Source organism: Gymnoscopelus braueri, assembly GCF_963280865.1.
Source record: "Gymnoscopelus braueri genome assembly, chromosome: 4".
Classification (NCBI taxonomy): domain Eukaryota; kingdom Metazoa; phylum Chordata; class Actinopteri; order Myctophiformes; family Myctophidae; genus Gymnoscopelus; species Gymnoscopelus braueri.
Window position 1 is genome coordinate 42,290,801 of NC_137605.1, and position 20,000 is coordinate 42,310,800.

The following is a 20,000-nucleotide window of genomic DNA, read 5'->3' on the forward strand; positions in this document are numbered from 1 at the left end:
CTGACGAATGTTCGCCTCCAGAATAGGGACGCTAGGGTGCATGTGGTTACGTTTTTTTTCTCCCTTCCCCGCCTCCTCTTGTTCCTCTGGCTCATGGAGGGGATATCTGACATACGGATGTTCGGTGACAGACAGGAGGGACAGTGTGGGGGTTATGCCCTTGGTGTTAACCTCTCTGTGTTTTCACCACAGCCATTCTGCACTTAGCTCTCCATTAGACGACCGGGAACCGCGAGCTATAATAAAAGCCTATTCCTTTTCCTGTGCTCTTAAACATAAACACCACATCATGTCATTTCCCATTTGTGCCACGGAGGCTCTGTTGGAGCACATACACTTTCAGTTCAACCACAGTTTGGCTGCGGCCTGACCCAAAACACTGGCTAGCCAGAGCTGGGCCGCAGTCCAACTAGGTGTGCCGTCACACCACCAGTCCTCAAGGGCAGGCTCAATGTTTTTGGAGGGTGGGATATTTTACCTCTACACACACAAAATGTTTAAAAAATGCTCATAAAAACAACTAGATGGGGTCTAATAACGGCATGGCTCCCAGGAGGATCTCGGACTTCATGTTGCCAGACTATGACGTATATCTTTGACGTTGTGTGACTCCATTTTTGGGCAAAGTTTCAGCCTGATCCAACCGGCATTCACATCCATTATGAAATTAAATAGGTACTTCGATGACCTACTGGCAGCATGCACAACACATTTGGCGCTGATCTGTCCAGCGGTATGCAAGGTTAGCCCAGGACAGAGACACACACACAAACACACACACACACACACACACGCACACATACATACTCACAGACAGACCCATTTGTAGACAGCTCGCCTCCTACAGAGCCACGCCTTAAAAAATATTAATAAAAGGGGGATTCTGCCTTCCGACTCCACAAGACTGCATTAAAAGGGTGCGCTCATGGTCTGTATGGTGCACCTGGGGATTCCATCAGGTTAATCATGCCATGTTGGCACCTCTGAGGACACCTCTACTGGGAAACATGGGCTCCATGCTCTGACTGTGGCAGACAGGGGGAACAGTAAGGTTGGTTATTTGGAACAACTGTAGATAATTCATACAGGACCTGCGGATGCACTGTCATGGTCGGGACTCCGCAGGGAAAACCCGGTGCTTTAAGTGGCGCAAAATGGAGGTTGTAATTGTGACAATTCCAAGATGTGACAAAGATAGGGAGGTTTTTTTTGGGGGGGGGGAGAAAGATAGAAGGATAGAAGGAGGGGGCAAAGGATGAAGTAATGTGCCTGTACGAGGCAGGCGCTCCAGCCGGGGGTCAGAGCCTGTTCATGGAAACCATCTGGCCTGCTCCCTCCTAGCCACACACGCAAGCACAGACGCGCGCACAGACGCGCGCGCGCGCGCACACACACACACACACACACACACACACACACACACACACACACACACACACACACACACACACACACACACACACACACACACACACACACACACACACACACACACACACACACACACACACCATCCTCTCTCTCTCTCTCTTTCTCATTCTCTCTTTCCCCCTCCATCTTCACACTTTCCCCCATTTTTGTGTCTTTCTCTCCCCCGACGTCTTCCCCCTCTCCTTTCCATGTCTTTACCTTTTCTACCCCTTCCCCACTTCTCTTTCTCCTCTTACTCTCTCTTCTCAAAAAAATATCCTATTCATTAATGCATGGCAGCTGCGGGGAGCAACGTTACTTCATTTTTCCATGGCAACGGGCTCTCTGTTTCAGGGGATCCCGTTTCAGTTTTGGTAGCAACGTGCTGCTCTGCCAGCGCTGAACACATTCATGTGTTAAATACAAGGAATTATTGCAAAATTCCTGAAATAGAATCAGCGTCCTGTTCACTTGTGATTATTATCAGAGTGTCCAGAGAGAGAGAGCACGGGTGTCCTTAGGAGGAGGAGGAGGAGGAAGAAGAGGGGGATAAAGAGATGAAGGATGACGATGAGGGGGAGGATGATGGGGGAGGAATAGCGAGGAACAGGGGCGAGAGAAGGAGGGGTGAAAGGAGTGAGGACAATGAGTGGGTGATGTTTGAGATGTATTAAAAGAGCAGCTAACAGAAAAGAGAGGGAGCAAGACAGAGGGAGAGAGGGAAGATGAAGGTCAGAACTCCAAGGTTGAGGGCAAGTGGCCATTTCAGGACATGCCAGGCCACACTGGCCCGGGTGACAATTACACCCCTTGCCCTTCAGGCATAACCTGAAGTGACTACTAAAATAACACCACCTACGCAATATTACAGGCCCGCATGACCATGGAACCAGCTGTCTCTTTAGGAAAAACATACAGTCCTCTTTGCCTGGCTTTCCCTCTGCTGTGACCGCAGCGCTGATCATATGTGCTGTGTCTGTAATGGTCCAGCAGACTGCATCACTGCAGGCCTGGGAGCCTCAGCTTGGATGCTATGTGGCTATTACCTCACCGTGCCTGTTGCAATGGTGTGGGAAAGACATTGGCTCCCGCTCTCTCTATATTTCTTCCTCACTCCTGTCTCTCTTTCAAGACCCTCTCGCTCTCGCTGTCTGTCTGTCTCTCTGTCTTTCATGAGAGTCTCTGAACTGGTGAACTACCGTTTAAGCGGAGAGCGGGACCTCCTGTCCCCCCAAGCAGCGATTCTCACAGCCGAGTGTGTAAACTGATCCATTTCTCTCTCTCTCTCTCTCTCTTTCTGTGAGCCGGCCCGCTTGTCTGGTTTCGACATTAGCCATCCATCTGTCTTTATCATTGACGGCTCCTCTAACAAAATAAAGGAAGCTCTCTAATGGTTTTGGACAGGTTGCAATTAATGTTCCCTTCCATTTTCATTACTTGGTGAAAATCACCTATCTTTCCTACAGAGGTAATGGGACTTCAGGAAAAAGAGAGACAGACGGAGAGATAAAAATGCACTGAGTCTGAAGTCATGGAGCTTATAACTATAGCTCAAAAAACTGTTGCTGGGTTTGCTTGAGACAGTCAGCCACAGATATAGTGTGATACTCATGGCTCCAGATAATAATCTGCTTTAACCACATATGACAGGACATCACTAGGAATCAGTGGTAACCATCAAATCACAGCAAAAAAGACAACTAGCATGAAAAGGATTATTTTATATTACAAACCTACAAATTGGTTTGTGATGTGTATGACATTATGCAAGATACATTTAAACATACAGTCTAATGAATTGTGCAGCACAGGAGGGTAGGTTGGGCCATTTGGTGAGATCCATTTCTGTGTGGCTTATTAAGGTAATATTTTAAATGGATGAAAGCATGTGATACAGTACGAATGCACTTCCATACACGTATACTATGACTATACTGTATATTTGTAAGGTGAAACGTACAGTAGTAAATATTCTATAAGAAAAATGATGCTGTCCCTCATGGATGAGAGGGAAACAACGGAGTAAGAAAAAGTAGGACTTCTGTATCTTCATCCTTCATGCCCGCATAGAAGCATGACATACTCCAGTGACACCGTATGGACAAAGCATCTGGGACACAGAGAGATAGATTTACATTTACATAATCCCAGGCTATCAGAAGTTCCCCATAAACAACCACGTCGGCCCAAAATGGGATCAGCAGCAACAATAAATTTAGATCTTTTATTTTTTTCCTCCCTCCATTTCTTACTCCTCTCTCCACCGAAAAACGACGGAAAGAAACCATGCGTGCCAAATTGGGCACATGTGCAGCAGAAGTGTGAGCCATTAGGTATTCTGTTTACACCGCACTAAAATAAATGGAGTGGTTTAAGTTTGGGGATCTCCAAGTCCTGGGGTACCAGCTGTCGGTTCGGTCGGTTTGGTCCGCTTCCACTCCCATGTCAACAGGACGGCCTGTTTCCTAATTGCTGCCTCAGTGCACGGTGTGGTCCCAGTCACAGAGCTGAAGGGGACAGAGGGAAGTGGAGGCAATGACGGGCCCAGCAAACTATTATAGGCTTGAGTTAAGTTCTGTGGAAGTACTGTAAACAACTCAGTGGGCTGACATGGGGCTCACGGCTGTAGAGCATTACATCAATTCATGTGCGTCGTGCCTTCTTCTCTCTTCTTTGGAATGAGAACAGTTCAGGCGGCCCTGGCAAAGACCCTTCTGGTCCCCCAAAGCCAGTGCCGTGGTTGCTGGGAGTTGTGCTGATCGTCTTGATCTTATTTAATTTAGAGACCTTGTTGAGAGGAAGCGGCAGCAATTACGGGTTCATCATTGCGCAGGGGTATAGTTCTTGCCCACCACCGTGGGTTCAAATCCTCTGCAGTGCACCCGGCTTGGCCGGGCATTCCAATGAACACAATTGGCCATGTTCACGGGAGGGAGGCCGAGTGAAGAGGACAATCTCTATTGCTGCACTAGCGGCTCCTACAGGTTGATCAGGGCGCCTGTTCAGCAGGGAGAAGAACTAGGTTGGTTAGCATGTTCCTCCTCCGCATTTACCACTGGTGAAGCTACATATTGTCAGGTCAAAAGAAGCGTCTGCTGACTTTGTGTGTAATGGAGGAGGCACATGCTTGTCTACTCCCTCCCACATAACCAACTGTAGGTGTTAGGAATTACAGGGGAAAATGACAGGAAAAATGGGAATTGGCATAATGACTAAATTAGGAGAAATTGGGAAGAATATATAATATATTAAATATTAAATATAAAAACATATTAAACTAGAAAATGTGCTCCTCGGAGCACAAGTCTCCGCCAGCAGACCCGTGCTATTTTAATAGCACGGGTCGTCTTGGTAGAACGGGTCGTCTTGGTAGAATGCGCATGGTTTTTGGTGTGCTGCAGGGGCGACTGAATATGTAGTGTCTGCATCTAAAAAATGCAATGTGTCATATGGGAGTCCTCGTAATTGACTGGTTTGTTCAAATGCTTGTCTGTCTTCTTCATCTTCATTGTCTTGAACAGTTTCAGCAGTTGATTGGTGTGTTTGATCTATGTCAGTTTTCTCTAGTGCTACATAATGTATTTGATCAAGGTGGCCAATTGTTACAGTATTAAGACTTCGGCCTTGTTGTGGGATCAATTCAACTCTATAGTCCTCTTCTGTGTTACTGTTGTAGATGAGTATGCTTTCTTAGCTTTGGCCTTCTGCGCCTTTGCTTGACCAATGTTAGGTGTTCTCAGAGGGACACACACACGCACGGACGGGTGATTTGTACTGGAAGGTACTGTTCCAATCAAGACTGATTGATCCTGTCTTACCTCACTTCAAAAACATAAATGGTTTTTTGAAGTGACACACCTATTTATAGGATTTTATTTCGTCATGCGTCCCTCTAGCCAATCAAAGGCATTGGTGTCAACATATTGACACGTGTCACGTGGAGCTTGACCAATGTTAGCTTGGCTAGGAGGGAGGTGAACACACGGCGGGACGAAGCGAAAACATACTCTCCGCCTCCGGCGGAGACAAAAATAAAATAATCAGTTCATCAAGTACCAACACCACAGACATATATACTCATATGCGTTCAGACACATTTATCACTGAAATCAACAGCTGCATATTTTGCCCATGTTGGGCAAATAATGTACATACAGTAGTTGTACGTGCAGTATCAAGCACACATGTACAAGAATATGAAAACGAAACATGGACATGCACCCAAACACACGCACATTCTCCGAGGGCCTTTATCAAGAATAAATCTGTTAGAGACTTGTCATCACTTCCTGATGTACTTCAGATGGGTCTGGTTGTGATGTGGCTCATCTGACTGGTGTGCTCAAGACACAGCAAGCAGCCACACAATGGAAGCAGTCAAATACCCAGTTAGTCAGTCAGCCAGACTGGGACAGCCAGCCAGCCGGCCAGCCAGCCAAACAGAGTCAGCCGGCCACAAAGGGACAGGAGACGCTACGTATGCATCTGTATGTGAAACAGGCTAATGGGCTAACAGCTAACAGAGGTCCCTGGAAGCCGCTAGGCCGCAGACACAGAGAGAGAGCTGAGCTGGGCTGGGCAGAGCCAGGACAAACCTCAGGGTTTTGGTGATGTAATGGAGGAGAGGATAAGGAGGACAGAGAGAAAGATCTAGAGATAGAGGAGAGAAGAGGAGGTGATTTTACATTCAGGGTCTGGTGATGGCAGGTTGACAGTCATTGAAACCCCAGGAAATATGTGATGTGGGCTCAGGACTGCTATATTAACTCATTGACTGCCAGAGTTAAAACCTCGTTCATAGCAGCCCTTGCCAGCGATTTTCGTGTTTTTTTGTTTCGTTATTTTGTTATTTAATTCACATATAGAAAGTGTAGCTGGACAGTTGAATCGTTTTGATCGTTCCACCACTAGAGAGCAGCACACACCAAGCTTGATCGGCTCGCTGACACACTCGCCCCCTCCCAGACCCACTCACACAGTGAAACACATGAACCGGAAGTGAAATGTCTCAGATTCTGTGATCGGCGAAAATTACGATGTGATACACAACGGGGATGACTGTTCGTCACCCAGACCATAGATTATAGGAGGGGAGGTCTCCGATCGTTTTTCATAGCGTGTGAAAAACCGTTTGTTTCCCTATTATGGTCGAAAATGACTGGGGGGAAAAATGTAAAACCGGAAACGGAACCCAAGTTATGAAACCGGATGCAGTGGTGGTTGAAGTAAGTGGAACCTGAAACTTAGCCTGATTCATAACAGAATAGCGTGATCAGAGCATAAAGATCAATAAAGACCATAGATCGCATTAATGCGATCCTGGCGGCCAGGCGCGCTATTTATTAGATCGCATTAATGCGATAATGGCGGCCAATGAGTTAATATAACAATAGGTTGATCAAGTTTATACTCAGATATGTTTCAGTTTATACTCAGAAATGATTGAATGATGATTTGTAAGTTAGAATAACAAGAAAATATTATGCAATTGAAATTCAAACGTGTGGCATGTGATTCAGAGGTGGATATACAGTACTGTATCAGAATCTGCCATCATGTCTGTAAAAGAGGGTGGGAGCACAAAAAAAAGCTACTGGTACACAGTACGGCGTGGTACCTGTAGGGTGAGACGTTTGACGGCATCCCAGGCATGGGCAATCAGCTCCTTCATTCGCTCCTCTGATGTGGCCCATGGTTCCACCGCTGAGGTGCAAAGCAAGACCTTCATTGGGATGGACAGAGGACGTGATTCTGTGACAGAGAGAGAGAGGGAGAGAGAGAGAGAGAGAGAGAGAGAGAGAGAGAGAGAGAGAGAGAGACATTAGACTGCTACATGACTTCTGAATGGTGACTTTTAGATCACGGAGTACCATTATACAGTAAACGTTGGTAGTGGGTTGTTTTGTGCTTTGTGGTACGGTCTAGAGGGTGACAGCACATTTTAGCGATGCAATGTCCCAAGGTGAATCAGAATTTACTCCGTTTGCGCCCCAGGCTGAAATAATTTTTTAAAACCTTGAATTTTATGACAAGAGTACTCAAGAATATGTCGCTGAAATGAAAATCTTGTCATTTATGTGGAAAAACTGCTGTGGGCTGCCCTGCATTTGTCCCTTCTTTAACCTGGTCTTGGTGATCCACTGCTCTTTTCCACTGTTGCACAGTATCATGTTATATGATGTTTAATTGACACTTCATTGAGGTGAAGTAATGCTGACACTCAGGTTTCATGTCTCCTAGAGGGGATGAGGGATGGAGAGCCACCAAGGGAGTTGTGAGAGAACACACACACACACACACACACACACACACACACACACACACACACACACACACACACACACACACACACACACACACACACACACACACACACACACACACACACACACACACACACACACACACACACACACACACACACACACACACACACACAGCTAGACATGACATGTCCTGGTGAGCTTGCTGTGGTCCAGACTATGGATGTTTGTCTGTACTGACACTCATGGCAACAGTCAAGCACACAAATCACACAGGAACAGCCCTGCTATTAGCCTTTATACTAGCCATCTGAAACCTGAAGGCTGACACAGACACACACCTGGTCATCTAGGCCATGACGGAAAGAACGATAGAGGGGGAAGAGAGAGAGAGAGAGAGAGAGAGAGAGAGAGGAGAGAGAGAGAGAGAGAGAGAGAGAGAGAGAGAGAGAGAGAGAGAGAGAGAGAGAGAGAGAGAGAGAGAGAGAGAGAGAATTGAGCATACAAATTTAAACAGAGAGGGAGTGAGACTGAGTCTGAAGCAGAAAGATAGAAAAAGCCGTAGAGGCAGAACACCCATTGGAGCAGCTCAGTCCGGGTCCTACAATAATGGATGTTAAAGCCATCAGGGCTCCTCAGCGCTCCCTGTGAGCGTCAGAGGTAAAGGGGGGTGGGGGGTTGTCTCTCTGAAGACACATTAAGACATATTCCATGATTTAAAGGTCTGACTTGCTCGGCCGCTCTGTCCCACAGTTGTCATGAAAGAGCGCTGATGTCACAGCCCAGCCGCGCCTCCTGAAGACGCCACGCTTGCAAAATAGCACTAAAACAGCCCGAGGGGTCGGCATGGCAACCGGAGAGTGTTGCCGCGGCGATGCGCGAAGTGGACCGTGGATGCCGTGGTTTGTGGTCACCGTGGCAACTTGCCTAAGGGCTGCGGGAGGGAGGTGTACACTGACTGAGTGAGGTCACAGGTGTGTGTGTGTGTGTGTGTGTGTGTGTGTGTGTGTGTGTGTGTGTGTGTGTGTGTGTGTGTGTGTGTGTGTGTGTGTGTAGGTGAGTGTGTGTGAGTAGAAGGAGGCTGGGGCTGGCTGAAGGTCGAGCTCATCCTGTCTGGACTCTCTTCCAGTATTTTCTCACACTCAGCCTCCAGATGCCTATGGCACTCAGGGAATATGAAATAGATGATGTCTGTCATAATGCCCATATTCAGTATTGCATCATTACATATTGTGCACTGTACGTTCCCCCCCAGGCTGTATATTATGTATGTTTATATAGGAAATCCCCTTTCTGCTACAACTACTTCTGACTTATATCTCTCTACAATTCTCCAATTCTGTCTGCGTTGTTTCATCTGAGTCTGTTACTCAACCATGATCCATTGTCTTATACTTGCTTTTTATTTTTTAAGTATAATGATATTTTCTACGTTCATATGTTTTAGATGGACTTCGATCACTTTCACTCTGACTCTGCATCGTGTCTTCGTCTCATACACAACCGCGGACTCACTCTTTTACTTAACGTCCCCACTCTTGTAAATGGAAAACATTGACTTTAACAGTATAGATTGTGTTTCATGGACCATCTTCCATTGTGTAATGTGTGCAGAGTGCTGCGCAAACCGCTGTGATATCATTGTGTTGTCAATAGCGTTTACTGTAGCTCTAGAGGATTTTGCATGCATTACAGTATCCCTGTCACAACGTATTACGTTGCCATTTCCTGTTCTGCTTTGCAGGGGTCCCACAGACATGACAGAGCTCTGTGGCCAATTCACTTTGTCATGTGGCCCAGCTGTCTAGACTAGGGAGACTTTGCCCCAGGGACAGAGCACACTGTGGTGTGTGTGTGAGTGTGTATACAGTTTATGTCTATTTATGAAGGCGGTGTTACAATGTTGTGTGTGTGCTGTGTGGATACGTGCACACGTACATGCGTATTTATGTAGTAGTGTGCATGTGTGAAACTGATGGTAATCCCTGGCAAACCGCAGCCACCCAACTGACGTCAGTTCCCTAAATTCACCATATACCCCCCTTAAACAATTCTGCTCCCAACCAAACAGCATCGTCACACTTCCCACTGTGACTTACTGTAATGGGAAAATGCAGCACGCATACATACAGACACACACACACACACACACACACACACACACACACACACACACACACACACACACACACACACACACACACACACACACACACACACACACACACACACACACACACACACACACACACACACACACACACACACACACACACACACACAGACACACACACACACGGGCGGGCGGGCGGGCACACACACACAGAACCCCCAAAATAGACTCCTGCCTGCGCAAACCCCCAAAACACAGCATGATATCATGATGCGTTCACACCCTCACCAATCATCTTTGATGAAATGCTAAAGTAAACAGTGACCGCCCTGCTGGGCTCTGGAACAGCAGCTCTGGTCACACACTCACACCGTGTCCCGCCAATTTACCACAGCAATCTATTACACATGATGAGACTATTACCAGTGAGGGTGGAGTGGACCCTGGATCTCTCGAGAAAAGCATTTGACTCAGTGTGTGTGTGTGTGTGTGTGTGTGTGTGTGTGTGTGTGTGTGTGTGTGTGTGTGTGTGTGTGTGTGTGTGTGTGTGTGTGTGTGAGTGACACACACACACACACACACACACACACACACACACACACACCACACATGTACATAATAAAATTAAGCCTCTGATCACTGTGTGTATAAAGTGTAGCCATGACTTTGCGTGTGCTGGATGTGCAGGCATGCATATGAGTGTGAATCTACTGTATAAAGGAAGCAACTGATTTCACAAATGCCTACAGTATATGTGTGTTTGACTCAGAGCATGCAGTGAGAACCCCCCCCCCACGCACGCACGCACGCACACACACACGCACACGCACACGCACACACACCCCCACCCCCACACACACACACACACACACACACACACACACACACACACACACACACACACACACACAAAAGACTTAGCACAGAGTCTGAATCACACCCAATGGAGAGATTCTGGAACAGGTAATGGTAGAGCCAGTACTATTACATTTAGATTATTCCACTCTGACCTTATACTACCTACCCAACACTGAATGTCCAGCCATAAAAGCTGCTGGATGTCTAGACTCCACACAGGGTATGATTTGAATACCACACAATGCTTAATATTATTCTGCGCTCTCGAAGGAGGCCATCACTTTTCTGGGGTTGCTTTTTGTTTTACTAAGCAACAGAACCGTAACTGCCAGCCATTTACTTCCGCAAGAGCTAAACATCAACCTAGTCCTCACTGTAACATATTATACCTAACCTTAACCTACAATAGAGTGAAGTTTTTAATTTTTTCATCTGTTTTCCAAGACTTTGGACTCTGGGACTTGGCCAGGAAGTGAAAACCCTTCTACAGCAAGAGTCTGCTGGGCAGATCCCAGAGTGTGTCTAACTGCAGGCTGTGCCAATACCGGGGCAGCGTGCATGCGTCTCCGCATTTTTTTTTTTTTTTTTTTTAATACCATCCCAGGGCTCTGATCATTAATCCTGGGGTCATTACTTGGAATGTAACTGCCATAGCTTGTTATGGTGAGCGGAGGGCCCGGCGTTTCTGCAGAGAGGGGAAGGTGGGCACATTAAATGAGTAGCTTCAAGAGTCAAACTGAGGCCGGGTCATAGTTATAGCCTTGGCACCGCATGCACTGAGAGACACATGATGGAGAATGAAGAATGGGAGAACAAGAGAGCTCTAAATCCAATGGAAACGGGAATGTGATGGGATGGCCTGACAGGCCCTTAAAACGCCCCAGGACTAACAAGTCCACAGAGTCCTCTTAGCGTTGGGTTATTCCCTCTGCCTTGTGCCCTCACAGCCATGTCCTCGTTCTCAACCTCTGCTAAGCCAATATGTTAGGCTAATGACAGGACATCCCCTAACCGCACAGCCTTGTCCGCTGGTTTATTTTCCCCTCTCTACAGCCCCTCCCTCTCTATCTCTCTCTTTCCTTCTTTCTCCCTCTATGTCCCAGTCTTCATCTGGAGTGTAGAGCTGCCAGTCCATTTTCCCATAAACATGCTGGTGTTCTAATGGTGATTATTCATCCTCTTTAACAGCTCCAACTGTCACATGTCACAGCCAGTGAAAGCCCAGGGTCTTTTGAAGCCCACAGAGCGAGCATGTGTCAAGTGATCAGATCAAAACACACACCAAAAACACAATGCCATTACATTACAATGAGTTGGGAGAGAGAAGCGAAATCAAGTGTGGCCTCAGTTCATGATGTGCTACACAACACCACTGTAGCAGATCAACTAGGGCTGTAAAAGGTGTGAGGGTGTGTGTGGCGGGTGTGCATTGCACTCCGTGCAAATGTTCATTCTAGCAGGCGCAGACACACACGTGCATGAGCAAGCTGTCCATAGTCAACTCACACATTACTGCACAGCAAAATCCTCAGTGTTGATTTAACTCTGGGAGTGTAAAAATGGACCCTCACAGATGGAGCACAAAATTAATACACAGGATTTTGACACATGACAAGAGAGAAGGAACAGTCCTTAGGATCCTGAGAACAATTAACTTCAAACTCTGGCACGCATCACAGAGGACCCGAGGGAGTGCGGTGTCGAGTCGGGCAGATAGGCAGTTGTCCAGAACCGCCAATCCAACCAATATGCCCATATATATATATATATATATATATATATATATATATATATATAGGCATATATGGAGATCTGGTTGTCCAGAACTGCCGAGCCGTCCAATTTAGTAAATGCCCATAATGGGCCAAGCATGAAGTCAGTCTGATAGAACCACCAAAGCCAGATAGATTAGGCATAAAGGGACACTTATAGAGACAGATGGGAACAACGTGTACTCTGACAATGGGTAAAATGGTAAAATGGTAAAATCATATAACCAGCTGCAGGGGCATACATTCCCATCGTTCCCAACTTTGTATCATCCGGTCTAGTTTGTTTTAAATATTTTCAATTTGTTTACTATTTCAAATAGATAAACAAATGTTTCGGTCAATAACTGGTATTCTAGGACTCGCCATTGGACCAAAAAAGCTGGCATCGGTCAGGCTCTAAAATAACCCACACTGTCCCTCTGTCCTTGCAGAGTGGTTGAGCAACTGTACCATAAAAAGGCGCCTCGTTCAGGGACCATCAGTGTTTTCCCATGCAGGCCCTGTATCTCTCTGGTATGTTCCCTATTACCGGTGGTTTACAATGAGTTGAAGTGTTGTATATTCTGTTACAGCTGCGTGCGGAGGCAGTACCGAGGCTCTTTAATAACCCACCCGCCTATTTGTTTTGGATGCAGGTCGGTGTTTATTTAAATATTTATGCGACTCCATTTGTTACAGCGCTATTGAAGCCGCCATGCAAAGTGGTGGTACGGCCGGGCTGTCTGTGGAGGGCTGGCTGCTTTCAGACCACAGTTTTATTGTATGTGTCCTTCACACTCACACTTTATCTCCCCCCCCCCCACTTCATATAGAGTCTCTCTCTTTTGCTCCTTCATTCTGAGACCTGTGGGTTTGAGGGTTGCAAGATGCCCTCTAACATGTGAATATACTGTAGCTGTAGTGTTGCATATTAAATTAAATTAGATATTTCTTCACCCCTACACCAAACCTCTTTCCCAAAAATAGCAGATCTACAAGCTCACAACGCCTCACAGCGCTGTGTGTTTGTAGATCGGCTATTTTTGGCTAATGCTCCCCTCACTCCCCTCAGAATCCTATCACACAAAGATTTGGAGGGCCCCCTGTAGTAACTCTGAGGACCCCCTAGGGGTCCCGGACCCCCTGTTGAGGACCCCTGGTCTATAAAGTCTAAAGAAGAGGAGGAAAAGGGGAGGGATAAGAGAGAAGAAGAGGACAGGGATCAGATGAGAAAGGCTGCAGGCTGGCCTCTGCCAGCCAGACCATGACACAACGTGCAAAGAACGAAGGAGAAGACGTGTCTTTCCTCAGTGACACCGAGACCCTCTGAAAGGTCCCTGATGAAATCACCCCAATCCAATTTCCAATCCACTCCTGTTTCCCTGTCATATGAACTGCCCCAAGTCCGCTCAACTAATCCCCTTCTCTGCCTGATGAACCACATCTCAACCCCAACTCTCCCTCCCTCTCTCCTCTTACCTTAACCCCCCAAAAAAAAACAGCCAACATCCACATGGCCTAATCCCCCCATCATTCATACAGTAAGAGCACAGAAGGAATACTTCAAGGACGAGACGTGGGACAGATCCGTTCTCTGCAGATTGACCAGCATGCATGTCAGTGAGCAGTTTGTGGGCTCGTCAGTGAGAGCGAGGGACATTTTAATCTGGTGAATTAAGCTCCCCGCAGACCGCACTAGCCCTCCTCAGGGGGCCCTACTATCTCATTATTCCTGCCGTTTATTGTTTTTCTTTCCCTGCTTGGGCCCTTCATTACCTTGATAAATTATTGACTTTGCAAGAAAAATTAAACTACATAAATAACTGCACAATGAAAACATTATCCCCTCTTGCAAAGCGGGCGGCGGCCAATAACAACTGCCTGACTTCCATCAAGCCACTTGGGTCAGGATTATGGTAAAAGTATGACTTGTGAGTTCTGCCTGACGTCCCCTCATCAGCTCTCATTTACAGACACACATAAACACATAGATGCACATGCATATATTTATCATGCTTTCTTTTCTTTTAAATTCATATTACTCTCTTTCGATCCATAACATATCACTCTCAACCCGAGGAACCTTGTTTTACGCTCTCAATCCCAAACTCTTTTTTTCATCTGATGCATAGTTGAGATCACAGAGATGTCAAGCAGTCCAGGTGAGCCCCAGGACCCTGACTGATACTGCATCGTCAAACAATGTCTTCTCCCATACCAATTCAAAGTACGACTATCCTCCCTGCCGCCCCTCATCTCTCATCTTCCTAGTAAACAACAACATTAGATCTAATCCCATCCTCCTGACCACGAGCAGACAGGATATGAAAACAAGTTCTCCAAACTTTAGAAAGCACGGCCAGATTTGTAGGACAGATTTCTTAGTTAAAACTAAGTGCGTTCCCTGTGCGCCAGTGGCTAATTTTAGGATTTCGAAGTAAAGCCAATGAGATCATTTCTCTGGTAGGGGCTAGTAGAGAACAATGAGAAGGCCCGGGAGGCTCTCAATTCGAAAACACGCTCTGGCTGCCAACAAGAACATTCATTAGGGACAAATAAAGAAAATACTTAAGAGGCTAGTTTTATGTGAACCAATTTGTGGCGTAATTGTGCGAGAGAGACTGAAGCCGACCTCAAAACTCGGGCGAAACGACTTGTTTTCAAAGTCGCCGTTCCGTGGCCTTTCTTGTGAAGGATAATCACATGAAAACAACCGTTAACACTTCTGCAATGGTGTTCCTTAGCAACATGCAAACAAACCCCTTGAGGTGACATAAATGATCGTTCTAGTGTTTGGTTTAGAAAAATTAATCCAAAACACTCTGCAACGTACAGTCTATCATCCACTAAAATGTTTGGCCAGGCAAAATACTGTGACCAGAGTCCCATCAAGGCCAGTAAAGTAAATAGGAACATCGACTGTCCTCGAACAGAACAAAACAACTAGTGACACAACCCCCTGCCAAAGCCACACAACTCTAAACAACAAGCGGGACCTTTGAGGACATGACACGTCAAGCTCTTCTATTATGACATTATCATCAGCCACACTGCAGCAGTAGTTTTAAGGGGTGCAAAATTGAATTATTTTACATTACGACACTTGCTATGCTTATAGAACACAGAACTGAAAATAGAGCAAGAGTTTCTAGTCCAGTCAAGTCTAATCTGTGTGCAGTAAAATGTAGAGTGTTTAGTCAAACATATCCTGCGTAATGTGTATGATGCATTATGTTAGCATGTGCAGAGTTCAAAGACAACCTTACCTAACAGGACACAGACAGGTCCAGTAAATGAAGCTCAGAATTTGTCATATAAAATGTATACACTGTAAGTGTAACATAAGTACATTGATCAAAGCCAGAATGTTAAAGAGACAGAGTTCAACGTCTTGCTGCCAAGTGGTGTCCAGGTACTACTGGTTGTGAGAAACTGTCTGGGCAGCCCCACATCCACCCAGTATGTTATCACCTTGCCCTCACTGTCTTCTGGGGAAACCATCTGAGCTAGGTTGGTGCTGAGTGTCTCCATGCATTTGCCTACACATTAACAGGCACCTTCTCGTAGGAACTGGAGGAAAGTCCCCTCTTGATTACCACCAAGCTGTAGCTAGGCTGAATGTGGTATAATAACAAAACAACACAGCACTCTCTTAGTTTAGACCATAAAAGTGCCAGGCATCTGTTCAGAAGGCCAACTGGAAGCAGGGATGACTCGCTATTACAGTTGTTCAGAGAGGAGGCTTTGAACTACCAAAACACACTGAAAATGATTTTCTTTCACTGGATTAGGATTTATCCTGTTAATTCCCCTGAGGTGAGTTCTGAGGGAAAATCTATATCTCCAGTGGAAAAGTATGATAATCAGTGGGCACAGAAAAGTATTGGCTTGGCCAAGGTATAATCAGGCGGAACAAAAAAGAATTGCCCACGTATCAATATTATTCCACATCCTATCCAGCATATCGGGCCATTTAATCTCAAAATGGAGGTCCAGCCAAGCAACCTGTCTCTCAACATACAACCTGTTAACTTGATATTTTCCAATTGACCACTTTAATGCATAGTGGGTGAAACATTGTGTGCTTCAGTGATTTTCAAAGGAGGGCTGGGAGCCAATGCTATACTGGAGCACAAACTAACTTGACATGCCAGGAGGACCAGAATGCCTGAGCTGCACTCTTGCAAGATCACTGTAAGGTTCTGAGGGTTAATTGAACTCTGAGAGGGTAGAAATATAACTTTTGGTAACATTTCTACATTTCTTAGTTACATTTCTACACTTCAGAACCACACAATTATCCTCACTGCATGATGCTCTGCTACATTTTCGGCCATAGTGTGCAAGATGTGTGCATAACTAAGTGTGCAAGAGCCTTTACAATGTCAGTGATTGGAAGCCATGTTGTGCTCTTCAGTAGGCCTATGTTTCAAAAAAGGGAACTATGACCAGTACATCAAAACAGTGCAACAATCCAGTGCAGAACAGAATATAGCATTTTACACCAATATTCCAATTATTTGATTCCTAATGGATTTGATGCCAGCAGTTCTCAAGGGGAAACAGCATGAAACGTTTTAAAACAAATGTTCACAAGACAAACAAAATAATACATGTAAGGGTTGAATTGTTGAGCTCTAACACTCATGATAGGCTGTTGCTTTGTGGCAGGATACTGGTGATGATGCGGTTCCTATAAGAACCTAATGACGTCTCCTGCAGGTCAACAGTGTACAGCTCCAGTGGCAGTCCAGTTGGCTGGCTGCCTCCGTTGAGCCCGAGCCAACCTTGTGTGTTTATTTCCCATGTGTCCCTACGAATGGCGGCTCAAACACATGTGTTGACTCCAACTGGCAAACAACCTGTACATCTCCCCTCTGTTTACCTAAATAGACGACTGAAGGCTGAAAAATAAAACGTCTGCTGCGGTGATTACCAACCCCCTTAAAGTCCCCGGAGAAATTATACTGCGCACATAACCCCCGCAACTAAAATGAACCTTGTCATATATCTAGACGTTTATTTGGAGTCATGTTAAAACAAACACATTAGAGCTACCGAGTGAAATGCCAAATTACAATTTAGCAAAAAGAAAAAACAACCAACAAAAGGAAATACTTTCTCAGTACCCGATCCAGAAAGGGAAAAATGAGCTGGACCATTTAAATTCATTTCTTACAACAACACAATTCATTTCTCAGGGCAATTATCAATTTGCCTGCAAAACTTCCTCCGTCAGTGCTGATGAGATTAAAGCCCATCAGGACACAATGCCCATTTCTCATCTCTTGTCCCATCAGGTTAACCCTTGCAGTAAATCATTAAGCCTTATTGATTCAATCCAAGCTAAACAGCAGGATCAGATGTCCTGAGGTAAACATGCCGCTATTACAAATACATTCATAAAGATCCATCAGACGACAAGCCGCCACCAACGGCTTTGCAGATGAAATGCATCCCCTGCTGACAAAAGAAAAGACCCAGAAAAGAATTGTATATGTCCAGCAAACATTCAACAAAGCATAAACATCACAGGAAAACATGATAAACTAATAACCAAGTCATATTGAAGGTCTGACCTCAGCCAGAGTCTTTTACATAATAGCCAGCCCAGACCAGAGCAAGCTCCCGCCATCAGCTGCTCCCCCCCACTGTTAAAACATCCAGCCCCTTATTCAGTGGGCTGCACAGCACACATGGTAAAGCAATTAATAAATCATCTTTAGAGAGCCTAATTCCAATCATAACATGTTGGATGTCAGCAGCTCTTCTCAGGACGTGACTGCAGGGAAGGTTTTACAAGGGGAAATCCACCCTAAACACCAAATACAAGGTATCCCTATAACCTTGGATAGTTCACAACTACAACTGTTCCCATTCCCATTTATTCCTTTGAATAGGAGTTGTTTGTGCTCACCAGTATTCAGTGTTCACTGAACTGTGTGCAATCAAGGGAGTAACACGCATGTGAATTCTGCTTTAGGGTGGATATAAACATTGAGGGTCTCACCACATACTGTAGTTTTCTCCTTCCATTTGATTCTCTCAGACCACTGCCTCTCCGTCAACTAGCTTATACCAGAGGGAGGGCTAAATATCAGGATGTATAAACCCATATAATTAAGTATATATATATATATATATATATATATATATATATATATATATCAAATATCTCCCTCATCACAACCTGCCAAACCTGGACAATATGAGGACTTCGCTGTTCTATTCATCACCCTCCAATTAATCACAGGAAGTCTGGATTATTAAGACAATTGAGTATAGCGGAATATCAGTATAATTCTATATATCAAGTATCGCTGCAATCCACTGGCCCCCGCAGGACATGAGGACTTTGAATTTTTCACTCACTATATTTCCCAGCACTTCCTATGCCATAAAGTCATCACCATCACATTATACAGGAATAAAATTGTCAATTAATCACAGGAAGGATGGATTCTTATGATGAGAAGGAAGTGGAGTTGGGGAATGGATTGAAACTGCAGCCAGTTCCCGCTGCTGAGAGGAGCTGCAGTCCGTCACGACGGTGCCTCCACTGTGGGGAGGCTCGTCGTTTGGCTGTAATTAGAACCACCAGGGCCTAAATGCCTCGGCCCTCTCCTTATTCTGATTGCTCTCGGAAACAATTTGTAACTTTTTTTTTTGTTACATCTGTTCCGGCAGTGCTGCGGCCATTTCCAAAGGAGATGCTATTCATTTAACTACTGAGAGAAATTTCATTTCAATGTGTGGGTTTTTATTTCGAAATCTAAGAACACATGGTAGCAACACCTAGTAACCAAAGGCTTGTTTACCCTTTACCAGGAAAATATTTGGTGTAGAAAGTGCTCAAGAATGACTGAGTATATGTTTCTAATGAACTAATGCAAGCCAATAATGAGATGCCATATAGGAACATGCCCAACATTAAACACTCCATTACGCAAACAACTCCAGTCCAGATGTGCTGTCCATTTAACATTTCATCACGAGACATGGTAAGCGAGTGTGTGTGTTTATTTGTGTGTGTGTTGTGTGTGTGTGTGCGTGTGTGTGTGTGTGTGTGTGTGTGTGTGTGTGTGTGTGTGTGTGTGTGTGTGTGTGTGTGTGTGTGTGTGTGTGCATGCACTGATTGTGAAACTAACAACTGTCTCACAGTCAGACAGATGCGCACACAGTTGCAGATGACCATACCAGTAGAGAACCATACAGGAGGAGAGAATGACTAACAAAAAACAAGACAAGCAAACAAAAAGTTTAAGATGGAAAAAGGCAGCTGGCAGATAGGAGGCCATGTAGATTGATAACCACAGTGTACTCTAGTTGTATTAGACTTTAGCAGAGTGTTGGTGATGGGCTGCAGCCTGCTGGAGCTGTGTGCACTCTGTGGGAGCCAGGGGGACTGTTTACTGACGGCCCTTAATGAGCGAGCACACTGTCGAGATGTGAGTAAGCAAAGATGCTGTGGTATGGAAAAGCCATTAGTGTAGATTAGATGAATCAAGGAGCAACAGGGGGAAACGAAGGAAAAAGGCACTGTGACCTTTTCGGGCTGCAAGCTTTTAAAAGAGAACCAAAAAGAACCTTAATGGGTTTTTTAGG

The 20,000-nt window shown here is 45.4% G+C and overlaps 1 protein-coding gene across 4 annotated transcripts in view; it reads right to left on the minus strand.

Moving 5' to 3' along the window:
• vps13b (vacuolar protein sorting 13 homolog B) overlaps positions 1-20,000 on the minus strand; it is a 449,591-nt gene that overhangs the window by 252,752 nt on the left and 176,839 nt on the right. For all 4 annotated transcript variants that reach the window (XM_080427213.1, XM_080427214.1, XM_080427212.1 and 1 more), the window contains exon 22: positions 7,028-7,161. In XM_080427213.1, coding sequence (XP_080283339.1) covers positions 7,028-7,161 — 134 coding nt within the window. The remainder of the gene's footprint in view (positions 1-7,027; positions 7,162-20,000) is intronic.